Genomic DNA, 26825 nt, shown 5'->3' on the forward strand with positions numbered 1-26825 from the left:
TGCCCCCGAGGCCCTCCGTAGGCTGGAAACAGCCCATTTGCCAACTTCCAGTGGGACCGGAAGTCCCGTTTTTTGCTGTCCCCAGCCTCCAGAGCCTTTCTAGGAGTCTGGGGAGGGCGAAAACAGATTTCCCCCCCCGCCGCCCCCGAGGCCCTCCGGAGGCTGGAAACAGCCCATTTGCCAACTTCCGGTGGGACCGGAAGTCCCGTTTTTTGCTGTCCCCAGCCTCCAGAGCCTTTCTAGGAGTCTGGGGAGGGCGAAAACAGCCTTCCCCCCCGGCCCCGAGGCCCTCCGGAGGCTGGAAACAGCCCATTTGCCAACTTCTGGTGGGACCGGAAGTCCCGTTTTTTGCTGTCCCCAGCCTCCAGAGCCTTTCTAGGAGTCTGTGGAGGGTGAAAACGGCCTTCCCCACCCTTCCGGAGGCCCTCCGGAGGCCAAAAACGGCCTGTTTGCCAACTTCCAGATCACGTGCCCACTGATATGGCTACACCTGCCACCTATGGCACGCTTGCCATAGGTTCGCCATCACGGGTATAGGCTTTAACAATCAATTACTACAGGTAATCCTCGACTTACAACATTCATTTAGTGACTGTCACAAAATCACCAGTTGTGACCTTCCCAACTGGTGTCCAACAAGCATAAACGATGGAGGAAGCCAGATTCACTTCTTAACCACTGGGTTACTCACTTCACAATTGCAGCGATTCGCTTAACAACTGTGGCAAGGAACGGTCGTAAAATGGGGCAAGGTTCACTTAACAACAAACGTCTCCCTTAGCAACATAAATTATGGCTCAATTGTGGTCATAAAGTCGAGAACTATCTGTAACCGAGGTTCTTGTCTCTCCGACGGGAAGAACTGACTGGATGACGAGGTTCCAAACTCTGCTTGAAATTTGGGATGCTTTGCGGAGCAGAAAATAGTGTCAACCAACTTGTCTTAATCGTGGAGCCAAAGGGTGGGGTTGAAGCAGCTGCTAAGCAGAGGTTCCGCGAAGTCCTCACTTCTCCATCGATCAGCTGTGGGACTGGAGGCAGAAGCCTGGGGGGAAAAGAAAACAGAAAGGCTGGGAGAATCAAAAATGACTTCCATACATAAGGATGGAAACAAGAAGATCTAGACTTAAGCTCACACAGCAGGGGTGAAATGCTTCCGGTTCGGACCAGATCGCCTGATCCAGTAGCGATGGCGGCGGGTGGTTCGGAGAACCGGTAGCAAAAATCCTTGCCCCCTCCATGCCCAGCTGAGCCGCACGATCATCAGAGGCTTTTTTTTTTCTTTTAAAAGCATTTTTTCTACAAAACCTCTTCCGACGAAAAAATGCTTTTAAAAGTAAAAAAAAAAAGCCTCTGATGATCCCGCCACTCAGCTGGGATCGTCAGAGGCTTTTCAAAGCATTTTTTTCTGCAACCTCTTGGCTGAAGAGGTGGTAAAAAAAAATGCTTTGAAAAGTCTCTGACGATCCCAGCTGAGTTGCCTGATCAGCAGAGGCTTTTCAAAGCATTAGAAAAAATGCTTTGAAAAGTAAAAAAAAAAAAAAAGTTGGCCACGCCCACCCAGTCACATTACCCCCCCAAGCCACGCCCACAGAACTGGTAGTAACAAATTTTACATTTCACCCCTGTCACACAGTGTATCAGGTCAAATAAAAGTCTAGTAACTACAACCGCATAACACGCTAAGGTTCCTTTAGAGTGAGCTAAGAAAGTAGCTCAGGGTTGAGCTTGGTAGTTTTCTTGCAGACGTTTCATGACCCAACTAGGTAACATCATCAGTGCTACAAGCAGTGGTGGGTTGCCCCTGGTTCGGACCAGTTCACAAGAACCGGTAGTAAAACCGGTGGGAGGCTCCGCCCACCGCCCTGGATGTCTTCATCGGCAATCTGTGCATGCGCGATCGGGATGCGTGATCCCGTTGTAAACTACTAGTAAAGGTAAGTAGAACCCACCCTGGCTACAAGGGAGTGTGTTTGCAGAGGGAAGGAGAAAGGGAGGAAGAGGAGGAGGATTGTAGAGTCCATGTGCTCTCTCAGCTTGGTGGTTTTCTTGCAGACCTTTCTGGACCGAACTAGGTAACATCATCAGTGCTACAAGGGAGTGGGTTTGCAGAGTGAAAGGGAGGAGTTGGGGGAGAGGAGGAGTTGGAGGAGGAGGAGTTGGAGGAGCAGGAGCAGGAGGACAGGGAGGAGGAAGAGGATTGTAGAATCCATGCTGCTCTCTGAAATTGCAATAACAGAGTTGGAAGGGACTTTGGAGGTCTTCCAGTCTAACCCCCTGCTCAAACAGGAGAGCCTATACACAGTGGTGGGATTCAAATAATTTAACAACCAGTTCTCTGCCCTAATGACCAGCCAGGTAGGCGTGGCTCAGTGGTCATGTGACCATGTGGGCGTAGCCAACTCAACATCACTCACGTCGATGGGCGCTTCACCTTAGCTGTTACAATGTAGTAAGGGTTAATCGGAGAGGCAGTTTCTGTAAGCAGGGCAATAAAGATTAGGCTAGAAATAACACCAGAATGTTTCCTTCCTGCCTTCCTTACAGGATTAGCCCTGTAAAGTGAAAAAAAACAAAATAAGATTTATTTCAACAACCGGTTCTCCGAACTGCTTAGAAAGTTAACAACCGGTTCTCCCGAATAGGTGCAAACTGGCTGAATCCCACCACTGCCTATACAGGAACTTACAAGGCACTGGGGGAAAAAAAGTGAGTTATGACCATTTTTCACACTTACGACCTCTGCAGAATCCCCATGCTCATGTGACCAAAAATTCAGGCGCTTGGCAACTGGCTCATACTTATGACCGTTGCTGTGTGCCAAGGTCAGGTGATCACATTTTGCGACCTTTCGATGAGCAAAATCCATAGGGAAGCCAGATTCCCTGAACAGTTGTGAAATTAACTTAGCAAACGTTGTGATTCACTTAACAAGTGTGGCAAGAAAGGTCGTAAAATGGAGCAAACTCACTTAACAAATGCCTCATTTCTGAAGAACAGAAATTTTGGGCTCAATTGTGGCCATAAGTCAAGGACTACCTGTACCATTTCAGGCAACTGACTGTTGTAAAAAGTCTCTTCATAAAAAACTCCAGTGTTGGAGCACCCACAATTTCTAGTGGCCAGTTGTTCCACTGGTTAATTTTTCTCCCTGTCAGGAAGTTTCTCCTTAATTCCAGGTTGCTTCTCTCCTTGAATAGTTTCCATCCGTTGCTTCTTGTCATGCCTTCAGGGGCTTTGGACAATAAGTTGACCCCCCCCCTCTTCTTTGTGGGAACCCCTCAGATATTGGAAGACTGCTACCATGTAGAAGAAGTCGTATTAATAAACCTACATCTTTAGAAGAGAGCCAGGTTAATTCCTGGCTGATATCCTTAATTACTCATCCTGATGACTCATTGCAACCAATTCTACAGAGACTTCTCCAGCTGCTTTGGGATGAGAATGGAGAATGGGGTACGTACCTCAGGGTATAGTCTTAAAAAGTCAAAATGCCAATCATCATGATGCGATCAGACCTCTGCCTGCCTTTAATGTACGTCTGGAGGCTTTCTGTTATAATTCCCTACACCAATAAAGAGCCTTCTAAAATCACCGCTGTGGCTGTTTTTTTTTAAATCTTATATTCACATTTTATATGTATGTTATTTTAACTGTTCACCGCCCTGAGTCCTTCGGGAGAAGGGCGGTATAAAAATTAAATTAAATAAATAAATAAATAAATAAATAAATAAATAAATAAATAAATCTTTCAGTTTATCTCTATCACATCTTATACCAAACTGCATCAAGACAATTTTAAATTTTTACTAATTTAGTTACTTTTATTTATTTCAACCCCGCCATTATTTTTTTAAATTTGCCAGACTTGAACATTTTGACTCTACAAAAAACCACCTTACTCGGAACAGCTTACATCCTCCGATGATACCTTAACAGTTCCTAGGTCCTTGGTTAGGACTCGAGCTGCTGAGCTATTAACCAGCCTCACTAAAGATTAACCAATAATAATGATATTAATTCAATTTATATGCCGCCCCTCTCCGAAGACTCAGGGCGGCTCACAATGCATTTAAAATCATTATAAAAAAAACATTTAAAAATTAAAAACATTAAAACCCATTCACACCATTCATGGCCGGATCTCGCCAGATCACAAGAGCGAGATCAACGGCCCCAGGCCTGCCGGAAGAGTCAGGTCTTCACCGCTTTCCGCAAGGCCAATAGGGTGGGGATGGTCCAAACCTCAGGAGGTAACTGGTTCCAGAGAGCCGGGGCAGCCACAGAGAAGGCCCTTCCCCCGCGGGCCCACCAGCCGGCATTGTTTAGCTGACAGGACCCGGAGGAGACAGACTCTGTGGGATCTTACCGATCTTACTGGGAGCTATGCGGTAGAAGGCGGTCTCGAAGATATCCTGGCCCTGAGCCATGTAGGGCTTTAAAGGTAATAACCAACACCTTGAATTGTGCCCGGAGACCAATAGGGAGCCAGTGCAGCTCGCGGAGAATTGGTGTAATGTGAGTGTACCTAGGTGCACCCACGACAGCTCGTGCGGCTGCGTTCTGGACCAACTGTAGTCTCCGAACACTCTTCAAGGGCAGCCCCATGTAGAACGCGTTGCAATAATCTAACCGTGAGGTGACAAACACATTCCTCTTTCTAGTTTATCCACAACAACAACCCTGCGAGGTGGGGCTTGTTGAGCTGTGAGAGGGGGATTGGCTCAAAGTCACCCAGCGGGTTTTCATGCCTAAGGCGGGACTAGAACTCACTGCCTACTGGTGATTGGCCCAAAGTCACCCAGCCGACTTTCATGGTTAAGGCAGGATTAGAACTCATGGTCTCCCACTTTCTAGCCTGGTGCCGTAATCACTAGAATCAAACTGGCTCTATTTTGATCTACATAAGAAATTGTATAAGATTTATTAGATGAAAGAAATGCTGAATTTTTTAGGTTTTCTTCTTTCTCAAAACTAAGTAACTCCTCCTCTTTCTATTGGACAACCATTTGTCTGAAAAGGTATAGGTGTCAACTCGCAAAGCATCCCTGGCCTGTTCTCGAGTTGCCATAGGCCAGGGGGGATGGGAAACCCGTGAAACGGCACGGCAGCCAAAGACAGATGCACATTCCATGCTTCTCTTGCTCAAGGCTGTATCCCAGGGTTACCCACAGCAGCCGGAGGGGAGTGACTTCTACAACCTGCGAAATTGATTTATGACCTCAATTGTGGCCATAAATCAAGCACTACTGTACGGTAGGTCCATGGAGATTCTCAATCATCCAGGTCATGGTTGCCCCAAAGGTGATTTTTCAAAAGCAACTGGATTTTCTTGGGTATTTTTTTTTCTTTGAAAACATTTTGCTTCTCATCCAAAAAACTTCAATGTATACAAATTTTCACGGGCCCAGAAATCTTTGGGGGGTCGTGACTTGACTTCACGCTCAGAGGAACCTCAATGGCTAATGTGGTACCATACCTGACTGGTGGTTGAAGCCATTCCGTGTAGGAGGACATGTTCTCCTTCAGGTTCATGGTGGCTTTCCTGGCCACCACTCTCTCCGTTCTCTGCTGAGCTCTCCGTGGTACTGAAATCTTCTCCAGGAGATTGCTCCATGCTTTGAATAGGTCCATTATCTGCTAGGTCACCCTCAGGCAGAGGTGAATCAGTCACCTGGAGTCCTCCATCCAGCTGACCCTAAAATATATGAATATCCAGAAGATGAAAAAAAGGGAGTGTAAATCTGGATATTCAACAAAATCTTGGATTTGAGAATGTTGTGGTAGCTTTGGGCCCATTTCTATATCGGATTACCTGGCATAAATCAATCCACGATAGATTTGTTTGAAAATAAATCCAGTTTGGGGGCATTGAAGATATCAATCTACCCATTTCCTTGTAGAAAGAGTGTAGAGTTTCTAAGACACTTCTTAACTGGGTGTATACCACACATTGAACTTAAATCCTAGCAAATCACTAGCGCTCACTTAACATGTCTCTCAAAACAAGCTACATTACAATAAAATCTTGATTCTAATAAGGAACTCAAGGGAAAGAACCATCTGTTATTGGGTGCGACTCACACTGTTGCCTTGCTGAGCAACAAAAATTCTCGTTCCAGTTATGGTAGTGAGCCAAGGACTACCTGCATCAGGAATTTGAAAGTTGTGGGTATAAGAATCATTGAGCATATGAGAACCTAACTAACATACCAACACAAAAGGCCATTCATGCTTAACCTGATTACTGAACTAATTATTCTGTGTCCTCAGCTTCTTCTTTGAAACTATTTTTCAGGTGTTTGGAGAGTAGTAAACTACCAGAGTCACTTCTGAGAGAGGGGTGACCATATAAATGTGGTAGGCTGTTTGTTTGTTTGTGTGTTTGTTTGCTTGCTTGGATGGATGTTTGTTTGTTTGGATGGATAATTGGATGGATGGATGGATATTTGGATGGATGGATGTTTGTTTGTTTGTATGGATGGATGGATGGGTGATTGTATGTATGTATGGTTGGATGGATGGATGGATGGATGGATGGATGGATGGATGGACAGACATTTGTTTGTTTGTTTGTAAAATTGGATGGATGGATGGATGGATGTTGGTTGGTTGGTTGGTTGGTTAATTAGTTGGAGGAACGGAAGGACAGATGGACAGACGGATGAACAGATGAATGTTTGTTTGTTTGTTTGTATGGATGGATGGATAGATGATGGATGGATGGGTGATCGTATGTATGTATGCTTGTTTGTTTGGATGGATGGATGGCTGGAGGATGGCTGGATGGGTGATTGTATGTTTCTATGTATGTATGTATGGTTGGTTGGTTGGATGGATGAATGGATGGATGTTTGGATGGATGGATGGAAGATGGATGGATGGGTGATTGAATGTGTATATGGTTGGTTGGTTGGTTGGTTGAATGGATGGATGGATGGATGGATGTTGGTTAGTTGGTTGATTAGTTGGATGAATGGAAGGACGGATGGACAGACGGATGAACAGATGAATGTTTTTTTTTGTTTGGATGGATGTTTGTTTGTTTGGATGGATGGATGGATAGATGATGGATGGATGGGTGATTGTATGTATGTATAATTGTTTGTTTGAATGGATGGATGGATGGAGGATGGATGGATGGGTGATTGTATGTTTCTATGTATGTATGGTTGGTTGGTTGGTTGGATGGATGGATGGATGGATGGATGGATGTTTGTTTGGATGGATGGATGGATGGATGGAAGATGGATGGATGGGTGATTGAATGTGTATATGGTTGGTTGGTTGGTTGGATGGATGGATGGATGTTGGTTGGTTGGTTGGTTGGTTGATTAGTTGGATGAATGGAAGGACGGATGGACAGACGGATGAACAGATGAATGTTTTTTTGTTTGTTTGGATGTTTGTTTGGATGGATGGATGGAGGATGGGTGGATGGGTGATTGTATGTTTCTATGTATGGTTGGTTGGTTGGTTGGATGGATGGATGTTTGTTTGTTTGGATGGATGGAAGATGGATGGGTGATTGAACGTATGTATGTATGTATGTATGTATGTATGTATGTATGTATGTATGGTTGGTTGGTTGGTTGGTTGGTTGGTTGGTTGGTTGGATGGAAGGACGGATGGACAGACGGATGAACAGATGAATGTTTTTTGTTTAAGCTGGTGTCTGAGCAAAGCAGGAGAAAGGAGAATAAGGCATGCTCCTCAAGTGAACCAACCCGGAGAGTGAGAACTGAGAAATTTTGCATAGAACTTAAATTCAGCCAAGAGAAAAAGGAGAAAAAGAAAGGAGACGACAGAGGAAGAACCAGGAGGATGGAGTGGAATTGGAACAGATTGCGTCCAGATTTTCAAGTGGGATTTCTGGATCAGGAGATCAGGATCTGGATCTTACCTGCTGGGTGCACCATATGTTACTTTCTTGGCTGGTTTCAGCTAGAGATTGAGTGAGCTCTGGGGTTGAAGCTCCTGCCCCAATGGCAGCACCATTCCGAGTCCCGTTGACCAGAGGAGATATTCCTTGCCATGGGTCTTCCTTTCCAATGGCAAAAGGGTCTTTGAGGTCCTCTTCCCTCTCACCACCTTCTGGTTCAGTCTCTCCTAAAGTGTCTTCTGGTTCCCCGCAGCCCCCTTCTTCTTCAGCCGTCAATTCGGGGTCTTCAACTAGAACAAAGACACAACCGGTGGGATGAATATCAAAGTCTCAAAGGCGATTTTTTCCAAAACGCAATTGGACCTCATTGGTTCATATTTTTTTTCTTCAAAACATTAGAATAGAATAGAATAGAATAGAATAGAATAGAATAGAATAGAATAGAATAGAATAGAATAGAATAGGAATAGTTGTGGCCCGTATGCGGCCTGTGCGGCTGGTGGCTGATTCAGACAGCAAGGAGGCTGGTGTGGTACTGCGCCAGCAGCCTGTGCAGCTGGCACTCGAGTCGGACAGTGAGGAGGCTGGAGAAGATGTGGTGCCAGAGGTGGGGATTCAGCCACGGCCTTCAGAACCTCCAGAAGCTGCCATAAGTGAAGAGGAAGAAGAGGAGGAGCCTCTTCTCGATGCACGGGCGTGCAGAGCTGCCAAAAGGCAGGATTGGTTCCTCAGGAGGAGGTCTCCTCGAGAGTAAGGCTTGGGGCTAATTGGCCACTCCCTTAGCCTATTTAAGGAAGGACAACCACTGAAGTAATTTGCAGGGAACAACTTCCTGCACTCTCCTTCCTGCCTTGATCTTAGTTCTCTGCAAATTGCTTGTGGGCTTTCTGCCAACCATAGTAAGATTAAGATTATTTATTCTTTGGATTCTTGCAGGCCGTTAAGAAAGTTCATTAACAGCCTTTGTTTGTTAAAAAAAGAAAACTGATTTTATTTTAGTAAACTAAGGTTTGTACAGACTTTGTGTGTGCTGCGTTCTTTGGGGTCCGTAGCTGGGCCAGAATAAGAATAGAATAGAATAGAATAGAATAGAATAGAATAGAATAGAATAGAATAGAATAGAATAGAATAGAATAGAATAGAATAGAATAGAATAGAACAGAACAGAACAGAATTCTTTATTGACCAAGTGTGATTGGACACACAAGGAATTTGTCTTGGTGCATACGCTCTCAGTGTACATAAAAGAAAAGATACGTTCATCAAGAATCATAAGGTACAACACTTAGTGATAGTCATTGGGTACAAATAAGCAATCAAATCATATTAGGAAACAGTCAATATAAATTGTAAGGATGCAAGCAGCAAAGTTACAGAAGCTTCTTCAGTTCTGAGAAGCAAAATGTTTTCAGAGAAAAAATATGAACCAATGAAGTCCAGTTGACTTTTGGAAAAAGAACCTTTGGGACAACCTGGATGATTGAGCATCTTCCTAGACTTCATGGTTGAGGATAGCATGTGATAATCACATCCTCTAACCTAAGATTCTGCTTTCAAGTCATCTTTGAGGCTCAGCTATCCATGGCTCTCTCAACACTCTGGGACATGAGATCGAGAATGGACTCTACTGACATGTGGCAAGCTTCAACTATGAAACCATGTTGCCCTGGGAAGCTGAAGGAACCATCCTTCTGCGAAGAACTTCTCCTAAGGCTCACTCTTTCTATTGACCTCACCCTGTGGGTGCAACATTGGTGTCATTCAGGTTGAAAATGCCACTGCGTGACATTCAAATATGTTGGCTTCTTTGTTGCATGGAACTTCATGCTACTTGTCATATTCATCAATATCCCAGATTCACGTGGCTGTTTGGGGTTTTTGAGATATCCTTTCAGTAACACATGTGGATTTCCCTTCCGAAAACATACACGTAGTAGTAATACTTTACTATATTTTGGGGCCTGGAAAATCTTATTCTCTTGGGCTTCTAATAGTATTAACCTTGAGACCATGATTGGCTAAATCAGTGTTTCTCAACCTTGGAAGCTTGAAGAGGAGAGGACTTCAACTCCCAGAATCCCCTAGCCAGCGCTGCTGGCTGGGGGATCCTGGGAGTTGAAGTCCACCCTTCTTCAAGCTACCAAGGTTGAGAAACACTGGGCTAAATAGAATACAGAATAACATAGTTGAAAAGGACCTTCGAGGTCTTCTAATCCAACCCCCTGTTCAAGTAAGAGACCCTATATCAGGGATGGACAACTATAGCTCCTTTACAAACTGTGGATTTTAATTTCCCAGAATTCCTAAACCGGCCATGCTGGCTCAGGAATTCTGGGAGTTGAAGTCCTCAGCTTGTAACGGGCCCATATGTAGTTCCCCATCCCTGCCCTATACCATTCTGGGTTGTCCACTCTATTTTTGAAAACCTCCAGTGTTGAAGCCCCCCACAACTTTTGGAGGGAAACTGTTCCACTGATTAATGGTTCTCACTGACAGGAAATTTCTCCTCAGTTTTAGGTTGCTTCTCTCTCGGATAAGCTTTCCATCTATTACTTCTTGTCCTGACTTCAGATGCTTTGGGTGAAATGTTGAAGTGGTTTACATCTTCTTCATTTTCATTTTTAATGCCTGAAAGGCTTTCTCATCACTGAAAACGATGAACCATTAATCATTTTCCAAAGCACCCGAAGGCCAGACAAGGAATAACGGATGGAAACTGACCAAGGAGAGGTTCAACCTAGAAATAAGGAGAAATTTTCTGACAGTGAGAACAATCAACCCATGGAACAGAAGTTGCCTTTAGAAGTTGTGGGAGCTTCATCACTGGAAGCTTTCAAGAAGAGACTGGACGGCCATCTGTCAGGAATGGTGTAAGGTCTCCTGCTCGGGCAGGGGGTTGGACTAGATGACCTACAAGGTCCCTTCCAATTCTGTTATTCTCCCAGAATTGTGAGTGCTCCATCACTGGAGGTTTTCAGGAAGAGACTGGACAGCCATTTGTTTGAAATGGTATAAGGACTCCTGCCTTGAACTAGATACAGTGATGTCTAACCTTTTTGTCGTCGCGTGCCAAGAGGGGGAGAGGGGGGAGTCACGTGCACGCGTGCCCACACCCATAATTCTAGGTTCCCCACCCCCACGCATGCGTGCGCTCCTGGCACATGATGGCCCGGTAGGCCTATTTTTCTTTCTCACCTGGGTCCAGGGCCTCTCTGGGCGTCTGGGGAGGGCCAAAACAGCCTTCCCCACCCTCCCAGAGGTCCCACCGGAAGTTGTCAAACCGGGCATTTTGGGCCTCCGGGGTGGGGGGGAGGCTGATTTTGCCCTCCCCAGACTCCTAGAGAGGCCCTGGAGCCAGGTGAGAAGGAAAAACGGGCCTTCCCCACCCCTCCCCAGGCCATCCAGAGGCAGGAAACAGCCTGTTTTCCTACTTCTGGTGGGCCCAGAAGACCCGAAAAAGGAGCTGAGCTCGCGTGCCCACTGATATGGCTCCACGTGCCATAGGTTCTCCATCACGGGACTAAAAGATCTCCAGGGTCACTTCCAGCGCTATGATTCCATGATTCTATGACCTTTAATGAAATCCAGTTGATAGAGGATTCGTTCCTCGGCGTTGAAATCCACCGTGTAGTGTTCCATGTTGTCGTATCCTGGTTCCAGAACTTCTGGTTGGCAGCTGTCAGTCATCTCCACAATCCTGGTAGGAGGAGGCACAAAGTTACAAGTGGAAATCTTTGATTTTTTTGTTTTTCGATTCCCATGGATATTATTTATTTATTTATTTATTTTATTCAATTTGTATCAATATCTCCTATTGGACTCAGGGCGGTGCACAGCCAGAACTAAAACACATACCAATACAAAATTTAAAATTTTTAAAAGAATTACATGACTTTGGCCCAGAATTTAAAACATTCAAATTATATTATAAGAGAATAAATCATACTCACTTTCGGATGAGAACTTTGGCATTCTGATATATTGGGAAAAAGAGACAAAAAGAAGATCAATTCCCCCCCAAAAAAATTCATTAAGAAAAACAGCGTGAGAAAGGACACAGGTAATCCTTGACATAGAACCATTCATTTTAGTGACCGTTCAAAGTTCCAACCACACTGAAAAGACTTATGACCGTTTTTCACACTTACGACCGTGGCAGCATTCCCGTGATCACATAATAAAAATTCGGATGCGAATTCGGTCTCATATTGAGGACAGTTGCCGCGTCCTGGGGTTTTGTGTTTGTGACCATTTTCCCCAGCCAAGTCTATGGGGAAGTCGGATTCATTTAACAACAGTTTGACTAATTTAACAACTGCAGTGATTCACTTAACAACGGTGGCCAAGAAAGTCGTAAAATGGGGCAAACTCACTCAACAAATCTTTCACTTAGCAAAGAAATGTTGGGGTCTATTGTGGTTTTAAGTCGAGGACTACATATATCTATATCTATATATCTATATCTATCTATCATATCTCTCTCTATATATTTATTGCTATCTACTGCATCTCTATCTATCAATTATCGATTTATCACCTATGTATCAATCTCTATCCATCCATTTCTCTCTCTATCTAATTATCCATCCATCTCTCTCTATTGCTATCTATCTATCGATATCTATCGATCTATCTATCTATCTATCTATCTATCTATCTATCTATCTCTATCTATCTATCCATCTCTCTCTCTCTCATCTATCTATCTATCTATCTCTGTCATCTCTCTATTTATCTCTATTTATCCATCGCTCTCTCTCTATCCATCCATCCATCCATCCATCCATCCATCCATCTCTCTTTATTTATCTATCTCTATCTATCCATCTCTCTCTATCATCTCTCTCTCTCTCTCTCTATTTATCTATCTCTAACTATCCATCTCTCTCTCGATCTATCCATCCATCCATCCATCTCTATTTATCTATCTCTATCTGTCATCTATCCATCTCTCTCTATTTATCTATCTCTATCTATCTCTATTTATCCATCTCTATCTATCTATCTCTATCTGTCATCTCTCTCTCTATTTATCTATCTCTATCTATCTATCTCTATTTATCCATCTCTATCTATCTATCTCTATCTGTCATCTCTCTCTCTTTATTTATCTATGTCTATCTATCCATCTCTTTCTCGATCTATATCTATCTATCTATTATCTATCTATCTCTATCAATCCATCTCTCTTTCTCGATCTATCCATCCATCCATCCATCCATCCATCGATTCATCTCTATTTATCTATCTCTGTCTATCTATCCATCTCTCTCTCTGTCATCTCTCTCTCTATTTATCTATTTATCTCTATTTATCCATCTCTCTCTTTCTCGATCTATCCATCCATCTCTATTTATCTATCTCTATCTATCCATCTCTCTCTCTCTCTCTATCTCTAACTGTCATCTCTCTCTCTATTTAGCTATGTCTATCTATCCATCCATCTCTCTCTCTCTCTATCCCCCCTCCCCTCTCTGTATCTACTGCTGGTTTCAAGGGCTCTTACCTGGACAAAAACGGACATCTGAGGTTCTTCCATGGATTGCAGGGCTGTGTCCACCAGCTTGGAAGAAGTTTCGATGTGGTCACTGCATCCTTTGCTCAGCCCGTTCAGATGCTGGGCCTTGCTCTCCTGTTCATACGTGATCCTCTGAAGCATGATCTTCCTCCGTTCTTCCAAAATTGCCCCCATGCGGTCAAACTTCTCACACAGCGACCGCTTCTGAGCTTTGCAATTTGCCTGCTCGAGAAGAAAGGATCAGGTGCTACATCCAGGTTAGAGGATCTAGCTCAGGGGTGAAAAGCTCCTGGTTCGGACCGGATCACCCGATCCGGTAGCGATGGCGGCGGGTGGTTCGGAGAACTGGTAGCAAAAATCCCTACCCCCCCCCCCATGCCCAGCTGAGCCGCGCAATCATCAGAGGCTTTTTTTTTTAATTTTTAAAAGCATTTTTTCTACAACCTCTTTGGCCAAAAAATGGTTTTAAAAGTAAAAAAAAAAAAGCCTCTGATGATTGTGCGGCTCAGCTGGGATCGTCAGAGCTGAAGAGGTGGTAGAAAAAATGGTTTTAAAAGTTAAAAAAAAAAAAAAGTTAGCCACGCCCACCCAGTCACATTACCCCCGACCGAGCCACGCCCACAGAACCTGTAGTAACAAATTTTACATTTCACCACTGGTCTAGCCAGGCTAATAAACCATGGTTTGTTGCCGAGGTTAGGTTTGCCAAACAATACTACTTTGGTCAGGTGCAGGGATGGGTTCCACTTACCTTTACTACCGGTTCGCAACGGGAATGCAGCCATTTTGTGAAGGTGCCCACTACATATATTTGCGATCTAACCCCTGGTTTAAAAAATGTGGAGTTTCTTGTTATTTCTCAATATACTTTATTAATCCATCAGCATGGATAGCTTTCTAACCAGAAAGAGTTAGCATACTTTTAAAAATACATGATAGATTTTAATACATGATTTGTCCTGGAGGACAAATAATTTCCACGTATATATATATACATGGAAATGATTTGTCCTCCAGGACAAATCATGTATTAAAATCTATCATGTATTTTTAAATATATATATATAAAAGCCATTAGTATCATCGCATTTGAAAAGCATCTAAATTCCACCTACTTGTTCCGGAGATTTATTTGGCTTCATTTGCTTAATTTTTTAAAAAGAGACTTATTTACAGTCAAATGAAGTAGGAAAATGGGAGGAAAAAATAACTTGAAAGGAACTCTGAGTGTTTGAAATTGCACTGGGGAAATGTTTTCCTCTTGGTACTTCCATAAATACTTGATTCATCCTGAATCACATCTAGAATGATGCCATCAAACAAATTTAGATAAAAGTCTTTTACACCTTCTATTTTTTTATATATCCTTACTCACTCCTTCTTTTCTATCCAGCTTGTGGGTGAAGAAATACAGGTAATCCTTGACGTACAACAGTTCATTTAGTGACCAAACTTATAACGGCACTGAAAAAAGCGACTTATGTCCATTTTTCAGACTTATGACCATTGCAACATCCCCATGGTCATGTGATCAAAATTCAGATTCTTGGCAACTGACTCACATTATTGACGATCGCAGTATCCCGGGGTCACGTGATCTCCTTTTGTGACCCTTCTGACAAGCAAAGTCAATGGAGAAGCCAGATTCACTTAATAACCGCGTTACTAACTGAACAACTGCAGTGATTCCCTTAACAACTGTGACAAGAAAGGTCGTAATATGGAACAAAAGTTATAAATTAACAAGATCGGTAAAATATAAGGAAAAGCAATATAAAATGTTTTACCGCTGGCATTTGGCTCCCTCAAAATTGGCAAAGTCACCCAGCTGGCTTTCATGCTTAAGGCGGGACTAGAACTCACCGTCTCCTGCTTTCTAGCCTGGTGCCTTAACCGCTAGATCAAACAGGCTCATTTGCAGCATTCAACGGTCACATAACCACATTTTGTGATGGTTTTTGCTGAAAACGTCCACTTTCAGTGAGCAAAACCTCCCACGTAACAAGCAATGGATTCACATTCATGACTGCTGCATCCTCTTAATGACCGCTGCAAAACTTGTCATAAAATTGGGTCGGTCATTGGGTTGGGCAGGCAGCATTACGGTCATAACTCTAGGACTACCTGTATTTCTCTCTCCCACTTAATCATCTTGTGGTGAATGCAGCCAGTGGAAATATTTGGGCGTGTGAAGAAGCCTGGAAGACATTCCTGATTTTCAGGAAAAAAATGGGAAGAGGAATCAGGGCCCACCTCAATATTCCTGCACCTGCCTTGGAGTTCTGCCATGTAGGTTTGGATCCTGTCATTGGCTGCCACGAGGGCCCCGATTCCATCGGTCAGCTCCGCCTAGATAGGAGAGATCGGAAGCAGATGGCCTTGCGGTCAAGATGTTTATTTATTTTATTCATATCCTACCTTTATTGTTTTCTTATAAACAACTCCTCCTCTCCTCTCCTTTCCCTCTTCCTTTTCCTCCTCCAACTCCTTCCACCTCCTCCTCCTCTCCTCTCCTTTCCCTCCTCCTCCACCTCCTCCTCCTCTCCTCTCTTTTCCCTCTTCCTTTCCCTCTTCCTCCTCCTCTCCCTTCTCCTCCTCTGCTCTGCTCTCCCTCTTCCTTTCCCTCTTCCTCCTCCACCTCCTCTCCCTCTTCCTCTTCCACCTCCTCCTCCTCTCCTCTCCTTTCCCTCGTCCTTTTCCTCCTCCTCCTCCTCCTCTCCTTCTTCCTTTTCCTCCTCCACCTCCTTCCATCTCCTCCTCCTCTCCTTCTTCCTTTTCCTCCTCCACCTCCTTCCACCTCCTCCTCCTCTCCTCTCCTTTCCCTCCTCCTCCTCCTCCACCTCCTCCTCCTCTCCTCTCTTTTCCCTCTTCCTTTTCCTCTTCCTCCTCCTCTCCCTTCTCCTTCTCTGCTCTCCCTCTTCCTTTCCCTCTTCCTCCTCCACCTCCTCTTCCTCTCCCTCTTCCTTTTCCTCTTCCTCCTCCACCTCCTCCTCCTCTCCCTCTTCCTTTCCCTCTTCCGCCTCCACCTCCTCCTCCTCTCCTCTCCCTCTTCCTCCACCTCCTCCTCCTCCTCTTCCTCTTCCTTTTCCTCTTCCTCCTCCTCCTCCTCTCCCTTCTCCTCCTCTGCTCTCCTCTCCCTCTTCCTTTCCCTCTTCCTCCTCCACCTCCTCTCCTCTCCTTTCCCTCTACTTCCTCCTCCACTCCTCTCCTCTCCCTCTTCCTACTCCACCTATTCCTCTCTCTTCCTTTTCCTTTTCCTCCTCTACCTCCTCCTCCTCTCGTCTCCTCTCCTTTCCCTTCCTCTTCCTCCTCTACCTCCTCCTCTCATCTCCCTCTCTCTTCCTCCTCCACCTCTTTCTCCACTCCTCTCCTTTCCCTCTTCCTCCTCCTCCTCTCCTCTCCTTTCCCTCTTCCTCCTCCTTCATCTCCTCCTCCTCTCCTCTCCTCTCCTTTCCCTCTTCCTCCTCCACCTCATCTCCTCTCCTCTCCTTATCTTATCATCTGTAGTCTGGCCCACACCTTCCGCTTTGTGCAGATGTCTGAGAGTGGAGCTACTTCGCATTCCTTGTGTTCCCCGAAAACCTTGCACAGGGAGCATGTGGGAACAGCGCACGTCACACAGTAAATGTTGATCCTTTCTTCCTCGTGCTCTTCGCAAGTTGGGTGCTCGGTTTTCAACAGAGGTCTGTTAGAGAAGAAAGAAAAATATCAGGGGAAAAAATATACGAATGGGAGGAAGGATAGATCTCCCCAAGGTTCCCAAATCCCCTTTAATTCTGTATTGGGTCAAATCCGCTACCCACTTTTAGAGTCTCCCCAGATCTATGTTGGAAGAAATGTCCATCTGGGTTCAGTTCCAAGTGGGGAGAAAGAGACTGGAAAACATGGTGACTGCTTGAATAGATGGTTTTAATGGTGGACAGGATCACATGCCTTGAAGATCTTGGGCAAAAAAAAAAAAAGGGAAGAGATGCTGAGAGTGTCTGAGTTTTATACCCTCGCTGGGCTTTTGAATTTGAGCTTGTATTCTGATTGGTTGTCAGACTCCCATGGGGCCGTGCCGGGGCAACTTTGTAGGTTGTGTTTTTGAGTCCCAGGCTGGGTTGATTCTTGCTGGGTGATGATGTAATGAAAAAGCTTCTGGGCGGTTCCTATTAATGCTCTGCCTGAAGGAGGTAGATCTTTGTTATGCACCAAGACAAATTCCTTGTGTGTCCAATCTTCCTTGGCCAATAAAAAATTCTATTCTATTCTATTCTATTCTATTCTATTCTATTCTATTCTATTCTATTCTATTCTATTCTATTCTATTCTATTCTATTCTATTCTATTCTATTCCATTCCATTCCATTCCATTCCATTCCATTCCACTTCTCTCATTCTATTCTATTCTATTCTATTCTATTCTATTCTATTCTATTCTATTCTATTCTATTCTATTCTATTCTATTCTATTCTATTCTATTCTATTCCATTCCATTCCATTCCATTCCACTTCTCTCATTCTATTCTATTCTATTCTATTCTATTCTATTCTATTCTATTCTATTCTATTCTATTCTATTCTATTCTATTCTATTCTATTCCATTCCATTCCATTCCACTTCTCTCATTCTATTCTATTCTGTTCTGTTCTGAATATTCTATTCCATTCCATTCCATTCCACTTCTCTCATTCTATTCTATTCTATTCTATTCTATTCTATTCTATTCTATTCTATTCTATTCTATTCTATTCTATTCTATTCTATTCTATTCTATATTCTATTCCATTCCATTCCACTTCTCTCATTCTATTCTAATTCTATTCTATTCTATTCTATTCCATTCCATTCCATTCCACTTCTCCCATTCTATTCTATTCTGTTCTGTTCTGAATATTCTATTCCATTCCATTCCATTCCACTTCTCTCATTCTATTCTATTCTATTCTATTCTATTCTATTCTATTCTATTCTATTCTATTCTATTCTATTCTATTCTATTCTATTCCATTCCATTCCATTCCATTCCACTTCTCTCATTCTATTCTATTCTATTCTATTCTATTCTATTCTATTCTATTCTATTCTATTCTATTCTATTCTATTCTATTCTATTCTATTATCTTCCAAATCACTTTCCTGATCTCTGCTTCGTCAGATCACAGGAATGTCTTCCTCCTCTCCCATCTCCGAGGAGACAGAATCTTCAAAGGGATTTAGTAGGCAAAAGTTCAAGCTTCTCCCCTCTTTATATATGTCAGTGCTGGGACGCTGACACCCGGATTGTGGGGGCAATAAGATGACTTTGTATAAAAAAGAACACCGCTTTGTGGGGGCCTGAAAGCCCTACTAAGCAGGTATATATAAAAGTATGAAGGCTATTGCTTAATGCATTGTAAGCCGCCCTGAGTCTCCGGAGAAGGGCGGCATATAAATCTAATCAATCAATCAATCAATCAATCAATCAATCAATCAATAAGACATGAAAGGCCCCAGGAATAGCTGAGAAAGGCAGCCCACCTTTCTGGTCCCTTTGCTGACGCTTGTTTGTAGATGTCAATGATGTTCTCCACCAGCAGATTCCGTTGCAAGCCATAAATGCCGTGTCTGTCCAGGACAACTTCGTGGCGGCACGAAGGGCAGCGGAATCTCCCTGCAGAGCCCAGGGTAGTCCCTCGAGACTGTGGGGTGCAAGAGACCAGGATGATCAATACACCGATAGGTTAAGGCTGAGGACCGGTTGGATGCAGCTTTGTTGTGGAGTTCTCCATGGAGCATTCAAGGGCAGTTGAAACCATCAAAATATTCAGTTGGTTAAAGCTGCATATTGGGAGGGGGACGGGGGGAAGGAGGAGGAGAGGAGAGGGAGAGGGAGAGGAAGAGGGAGGAAGGGGAAGGAGAAAGGAAGGAGGAGGAGGAGAGGAAGGGAAGAGTCCTGGTCGCGCAGCAGATTAAAGCACTGTTATTAACATCTGCTGCCTGCAATTACTGCAAGTTCAATTCTCACCAGGCTCAAGGTTGATTCAGCCTTCCATCCTTTCTAAGGTAGGTAAAATGAGGACCCGGATTGTGGGGGCAATAAGATGACTTTGTATAAAATATACAAAAAGTATGAAGGCTATTGCTTAACGCAATGAGTCTCTGGAGAAGGGCGGCATATAAATCATTTTTTTTAAAAAAAAGGGAGGGAGAGGGACAGAGGAAGGAGAAGGAGGGGAGGGAGGAAGGGGAAGGAGGATGAGAAGGGGAGAGAGGGGGGAGGAGAAGGAGAGGGAGGAAGGGGAAGGAGGAGGAGGAGGGGAGAGAGAGGGGAGAAGGAGACAAAGAAGGAGGAGAGGAGAGGGAGAGGGAGGAAGGGGAAGGAGAAAGGAAGGAGGAGAAGGAGGAGAGGGAGAGAGAGAGAGGAGAAGATGAAGGAGAAGGAGGAAGGGGAAGGAGGAGAAGAAGGGGAGAGAGAGGGGAGGAGAAGGAGAGGGAGAGACAAAAAGGAGGAGGAGAGGAGAGGGAGAGGGAGAGGGAGGAAGGGGAAGGAGAAAGGAAGAGGAGAATGAGGAGATGGAGAGGGAGAGGGAGAGAGGAAGGAGAAGGAGAAAGAGAGGGAGGAAGGGGAAGGAGGAGGAGAAAGGGAGAGAGAGGGGAGGAGAGGGAGAGACAAAGAAGGAGTGAGAGGAGAGGGAAGGAGGAGGAGAAGAAGGAGGAGAGGGAGAGGAAGAAAGGAAGGAGAGGGAGTGAGGGAGGAAGGAAAGAAGGAAGGAAGGAAGGTAGGTAGGTAGGAAGGAAGGAATCAGGTGCTCTCTTGGAGTTGTTTTTTTAAGGGCCTTCTTTGGACTAATCCCCAAATCATTCTCCACTTGAAATTTAGGTCTTCAGAAGGGGAGCAAGCTGAGGTCACATATGACCCCGAGACATCTTATCCCAAGCAAATCCAACCTCTTTCGTTTGCTTCTCGAGTATCGTTTTGTGAGAAATCCCCCCCCCCCATCCTCAGTGGGCTATTTGGGTAGGTAAATTGCGCATGTTTGCAAAAACAGCCCCTCACATAGAAATGTGAGGGGCAAATGACATGGTTTTGTTTTTTTTTAATTTGTTAACTAACATAGTTACTTTGCATTTTAATTGGATTTATTTTCTCTCTTTTAAAACGATGTTCAGGTTTATTAGCTTGTAACAGTCCTAAACTGATAAACAAGCTGGAGACTAGCTCCGGATAAGAAAAAAGTTTGTTAGTACAAATTAGGATTATCTCTTTTGTGAACTCCAAGCAATCATTTTCATTACGATTACGCCCCTTCGGACGTCAGACCTCATTTTAATAAACATGTGTGATATGATGGGATGCATTGCAAATATGTAACATGTTTGACTGCATGTAACTGATTTCCTATGCAAAGGGGAGATATCCAACAACTGGGAATCCAACAACCAGCTGGCTGGCGCGCATATGTGCCTCGGAAACCTGGTGACCAGGTGGCTGAGCTGAGGCAACGGTGCACATGCCCACAAAGAGAACTCTGTGTGCCACCTCTGGCACGTGTGCCCTAGGTTCGCCATCACAGATATAGAATAACGGAGTTGGAAGGGGCCTTGGAGGTCCTCTAGTCCAACCTTCTGCTCAGGCAGGAAACCCTATACTCGTGAGGGCGAACCTATGGCACGTGTGCCACAGGTGGCAGGTGTAGCCATATCTGCAGGCACGTGACCGTTGCCCTAGCACATGAGTGCGCCAGCCAGCTGATTTTCAACTGGTCCCCACTCATGTCGTCACCCCTCCAAGGAGTCTCCACATGGCCCATTTTGGATACCAGGTAAGTACAGGGCTCGCACGGAGGCTTTGGGAGGGTGTTTTCGGCCTCCAGACAGCCTCTGGGGGAGTGGGGGAGGTCCTGTTTGCCCTCCCCAGACTCCAGAAAAGCTTTTGGAGCCTGGGGAGGGCGAAAAAAACGGGCCTACTGGGCCCACCGGAAGTCAGGAAACAGGCCATTTCTGGCCTCTGGAGGGCCTGCGGGGATGGGGAGGGCCGTTTTTTGCCCTCCCCAGGCTCCAGGAAAGCTTCTGGAGGGCAAAAAACGGGTCTGCCAGGCCCACCGGAAGTCGGGGAAACTGGTCCTTTCCGGGGTCCGGAGGCTTCAGGGAGGACTGCTAGGCCCAAAATGGGGCATGGGGGGGTCGTGCATGCATGTGCGGGGGGGCAGGGGGGCATTGAATTATGGGTGTGGGCACGCGCACGTTCGCCCCCCCCACTCCCCCCCACTTTTGGCCGGTGACAGCAAAAAGGTTAGCCATCCCATTTCAGACCGATGGTTGTCCAATCTCTTCTTAAAAACTTCCAGGTTACTTTTATCCTGTCCAATCAACTTTCCTCTTGCCTTTTCTTTGTTGTGTTAACTATAAAAAGGAGTGGGGGAAAAAAAGGGGGGGCTCAGGGCTCTCTCTCTCCTTTTTCCATAGAGAGACCCCACTTTATCAGGATACCCTAATAAGCTGCTTTTAAACGATCTTCCGACTCAGTAGCTTACCATGTTAGAATGCTTTCTCCAACCTGCCTTTCTCCAACCTGCCGGTCTCACATTTCAAAATCGGGGCACCTCGGGGAGCACCGCCAACGGTTCCAGAATTTGAGATACGCCCCTCTTCTTTGCAGCCCAGACCTCGCAAAGGTCAGTGGTTCAATGCTTGGCCCTCGGGGGTTTAGGAGGGGGGCCTAAGTAGACCAAATGCCCAAGACCGACCGGAGCCAAGCCACGATATCCAATAATAGCGCAAAGGCAGGTGTCCGGTAATCCCCAAGGGGAAACAAAGGGCCAGAAAGCCAAAGCATTCATCGTCCTTCAGTCATTGTGACTTTGGGGCCACCACGAATGTCTGGGAAGAACTCTCGATGGTCTATATTGCCCACACGCAAAAAGGCTAAACTTGCGACAGGTCTCAGTCAGATGTTTGTTCATTTATTTGTATCCTCCTGGCTTTAGTATTTTTATATATAACTTTGGCAAACATATCCCAAACAGGGATGTGTGTGTGGGGGGGGGGGGCTGTTATTATTTTAACCGCTTGTATCTTGGGTTGGTTGTTGTTGTCGTTAGGTAAGCAGCTCAGAGTTACGGAGATTAAGTGGGCAGCTAACCCTGGAGGGCCGAGCATTGAACCACTAACCTTTGCGAGGTCTGGGCTGCAAAGAAGAGGGGCGTATCTCAAATTCTGGAACTGTTGGCGATGCTCCCCAAGGTGCCCCGATTTTGAAACATGAGATGGGGGGAAAAATACAAGGCAGGTTGGAGAAAGCATTCTAACATGGTAAGCCACTGAGTATAAATTCTCATAAAGAAATCCTTCGAGATGGGCTGGGCTGAGAGAGAGAGAGAGAGGGAGAGAGAGAGGGAGGGAGGGAGGGAGAGAGGGAGAGGGAGGGAGAGGGGGAGGGAGGGAGAGGAAGAGCGTGGGAGGGAGGGAGGGAGAGGGAGGGAGAGGGGGAGGGAGGGAGAGGAAGGAGAGGGAGGGACTGGGAGGGAGATGGAGAGGGAGAGGGGGAGAGAGGGGAGAGAGGGAGGGAGGGAGAGGGGGAGAAAGGGAGAGAGAGGGTGGGAGAGATACAGAGAGAGACAGAGAGGGAGGGAGAGGGAGAGAAAGGGAGAGGGACGGTGAGAGAGACAGAGAGAGAGAGTGACAGAGAGGGAGGGGAGGGAGAGGGGGAGAGAGGGGGAGGGAGGGAGGGAGGGAGAGAGAGAGAGCCAAGTCACCCTGCTGGCTTTCATATTTAAAAGTCGGCCTAGAACTCCTGCTTTCTAGTCTGGTGCCTTAAACAGTAAACCTACAGTAAACAGTAAAGGGGCAGGGTTTGACTATGAAGATTGTGGCTGCCATCTTGGATATTTTTTTACCACAAATGAGGATGTCTCTGCTCCAAGAAATACGGAAATGTATAATAGGTTTTCTTAAAGCATCAAATATGACAAATAAATTGACTTTGCTCCTTGGGGTTGGCTGTTTCTTAACCTTGGATCTTTGAAGGGGTGTGGACTTCACCTGTCCATCACCTTCAGGCTGCCACATCTTAATGCAAAAAACACAATCGTGCCCCTTTCCAACGGCGTTATAACATCAGTGTAATTTAATTTCAGAAAGCATCCTTCTCATTCGGAAGTATCTCATCCTTCTCATTTGGAAGTATCGCTTCCGAATTTTAGCCATTTTAAGATGGGTGGACTTCAACTCCCAGAATACCTCAGCCAGCAATGCTGGCTGAGGTATTCTGGGAGTTGAAGTCCACCCATCTTAAAATGGCTAAGGTTGGGAGACACTGATCTAAAGTTTCTCTGGCTGTAGGAACACAATCGTTGGTCCCCGAACCCTTTTTCTCCTTTCCTAATCTGCTGAATTTCTGTTTCCTGTTTTTTTGAGGAAGAAATACATAAAATTCAAAGTCTAAAGTAGACTTAATATTGTGGGTTCTTTTTTTAAAGGACAACTGTACCTATCCTCTAAAGAACAGACTATCCTCGTCACCCAAAAACACATAGAATACAATCCCAACCACCCGATTCTCCCATCCGCAGTGATCCTTGAAACCTCTGAAGGCATCTTCCCAACTCCCCAAAGGGCGTTGACCCAACTCTGCTCTCCAATTCTGAGAGTCAACGGCGCCACGTTGAGAAACATTTTCCATTTAACCTGCTATGAAAGGTTGCCCCCCACCACCCCACAACTAACCTGAAAAATGTCATTGGCACATTTCCGGCAGAGGTTGTGCTGACACGGAAGAATGACCACAGGTTTGGTGAACATCTCCAAGCAAATGGGGCAGATGAGTTGCCTCTCCAAGTTGTCCATGGTGGGACGGTCTCTTGGGTAGGAGGTGTACTCCATGTGCTTCGACATGGCCAGGGTTCGAGGCAGCCGTTCGTGGAGGTTCGCAGCTCCTTCTGTGTGTCCTGGCAGGACACGGCGGTGGGGAAAAAGCTGGAGAAGCCCAGAAGCACCTGACGACTTGGGGTTCCCCAGGGATCTGCCACATGTTACTTGGAAGGCTCCAGAAATATAACTGTCGTGTGTCTCATGCGCCCCACCAGTGGTTTAAGTTTCGACTTGGTCTTAAAGGGCCATTTCAGCTCAGAGGCAAAAGTTGGTGTTTCAAAGGTGGAAGCCAGGATTAAAACTTTGGAAGGAAAGCCAGAAAGGACTAGGATTAGGGGTGACATGATAGCAGTCTTCCAATATCTCTGGGGCTGCCCCAAAAAAGAGGGAGTCAAGCTATTCTCCAAAGCACCTGAGGGCAGGACAAGAAGCAATGGGTGGAAACGAATCAAGGAGAGAAGCAACCTAGAACTAAGAAGAAATGAGTCTCTGAGTCTCCGGAGAAGGGCGGCATATAAATCAAATAAAAATAATAAATAAATAAATAAATAAATCTCCTCACAATTAGAGCAATTAGTGGAACGGCTCGTCTTCAGAAATTGTGGGTGCTCCCAACACTGGAGGTTTTTAAGAAGAGACTGGACAGCCATTTTGTCTAGATGTCAAAAGTCAATTTCATTGTGGGCCGCATCAGGACTGTGGTTGATCTTGGGGGTGGGGGAGGGGCTGGGGTGTATGGTCAACTGGGTGGGTGTGGCCAGCTTGATGCCACCCACTGGGCGTGGCCAACTGGGTGGGCCTGGCCAGCTTGACGCCATTGCCCAAACTGCTGGCATGTTTCCTCTTCGCACTGGATAGACAGGGCCGAAGCCACGCTGGCCCGATGTTTCCTCTTTGCATTGGGTAGACTGGGCCGAAGCGACGTTGACCAAATCCTTACATTTTCCAGGATGGCCCCATGGGCCGGATCCGACCACATCGCGGGCCGGATCCGGCCCGTGGGCCTCGTGTTTGACACCCCTGGCATAGGGTCTCTCTTGCTTCAGCAGTAGTTTGGACTAGAAGACCTCCAAGGTCCCTCCCAGCTCTGTTATTCTATGTTCTAAGAAACTTTTTCTGGTACATGGATGCAATCTGGTTCTTTTTTAAATCAGGTTACAGGTGGTCCTCGAATTACGCCACAATTGAGCCCAACATTTTATGTTGCTAAGCGAGAGATTTGTTAAGTGAATTTCAGGGGTGGGCTTCAAAAATTTTAGCAGGGGGTCCTCTGCCTGTTTGCGGGGTGGGCGTGGCCTAGTCAGCCTCCTGCACCATGGCGGGGGGGGAGGGCTGTTTTTGGCCTCCCCGGGCTCCAGAGGCTTTTCTTGAGCCTCCGGGAGAGCGAAAACAGCCTCCCCAGGCTTCGGAGACCCTCTGGAGGCCAGAAATGGGCCTGTTTTCGGCCTTCCCGAACTTCCCAGTGGACCCGTTTTTCGCCCTCCCCGAGCCTCTGTGCACACCTTGCACTTATCTGCGTCCAAAACTGGCTGCGTGGGGCCTCCTGGGAGGGGAGGGGTGGGCGGAGCCAGACAGGAGTGGGATTTGGGGGTTCTCCGATCTGCACAGAATCTTAGCTAGAGGTTCTCCCGAACCCACAGCAGCCCCACCCCTGGTGAGTTTTGCCCCCATTTAACTGTTAGGAAATTTCTCCTTAGTTCTAAGTTGCTTCTCTCCTTGATTAGTTCCCATCTGGCGCTAAAGGGGTCTGCAACGTTCTTTCCCGTCTGACTTGGGTGGATGGGCTGATGTGATGGGGGTGAAGATGGTTGTGTAGGTCACCTGGCCCTAAGCCATGTAGGGCTTTAAAAGTCACAACCAACACCTTGAAGGGAAGCTGGAAATAGACCTGCAGCCAATGCAGCTTGCACAGCAGAGGTGTTACATTTTTGGGGTGCCAGGATTGCCTGTGGGGTTGCATTTTGTACCAGCTGAAGCTTCCAGAAACTTTTTGAGGGTAGCCCCATGTAAAGTCCATTGCAACAGTCCAGTTGTTTTCAAGCAGACCTGGGTCACCTCCCACCAATGCCATTCCAGTTAGATTTCTTAATCCACGCAATAGCAATAGCAATAGCAATAGCACGTAGACTTACCGTATTTTTTGGAGTATAAGACACACCTACCTTTTTTGGTGAGGAAAAGAAGAAAAGGAAATCTGCCTCTGCCTGTGCGCAATTTTGCCTCCTTGCGGCAAACAGCAAACAGCTTGCTTTACTTTCATTTTCGTTTTCAGCATAGCTTGATTAGCACAAGGGGAAAAAAAATCTGCTCCAGCAATTTACCTCTTGCAGCAAGCAGCAGAGCCCTGCGCAAAACAGCTGAGAGCAAATCAGCTGAGAGTTAGAAAGCCAATCCAATCAACTTGTGCTAATTAGGCTGTGCTGAAGCTGAAAGCTGTTTTTTTCTTGCTGTTTGCTTGCAAGGAGGTAACTGCTACGAGGCAGAGGCCCAAGGGTGGGGGCCAGTGGGTGGGCAGGGCTATATTCGGTGTATAAGATGCACCTAAATTTTCACCCTTTTAGGGGGGGAAAAGATGCGTCTTATAGTCCGA

The 26825-nt window shown here is 45.7% G+C and overlaps 1 protein-coding gene across 1 annotated transcript; it reads right to left on the bottom strand.

Moving 5' to 3' along the window:
• On the bottom strand, positions 1-25214 carry LOC139315110 (tripartite motif-containing protein 54-like). Its single transcript, XM_070941131.1, has 11 exons — positions 25026-25214; positions 24085-24340; positions 18905-19058; positions 16920-17085; positions 15654-15749; positions 13389-13622; positions 11833-11855; positions 11455-11579; positions 7904-8172; positions 5480-5698; positions 1-1045 (listed from the first exon to the last, which is right to left on the bottom strand). Exons 1-11 carry the CDS (start codon positions 25212-25214, stop codon positions 944-946), a joined length of 1833 nt encoding a protein of 610 aa, XP_070797232.1. The 3' UTR covers positions 1-943.
• Positions 25215-26825: the final 1611 nt, after the last annotated feature.

Source organism: Pituophis catenifer, unplaced genomic scaffold (genome assembly GCF_029215685.1).
Source record: "Pituophis catenifer annectens isolate HBS135680 unplaced genomic scaffold, rPitCat1.0.hap2 SCAF_3, whole genome shotgun sequence".
NCBI lineage: Eukaryota > Metazoa > Chordata > Lepidosauria > Squamata > Colubridae > Pituophis > Pituophis catenifer.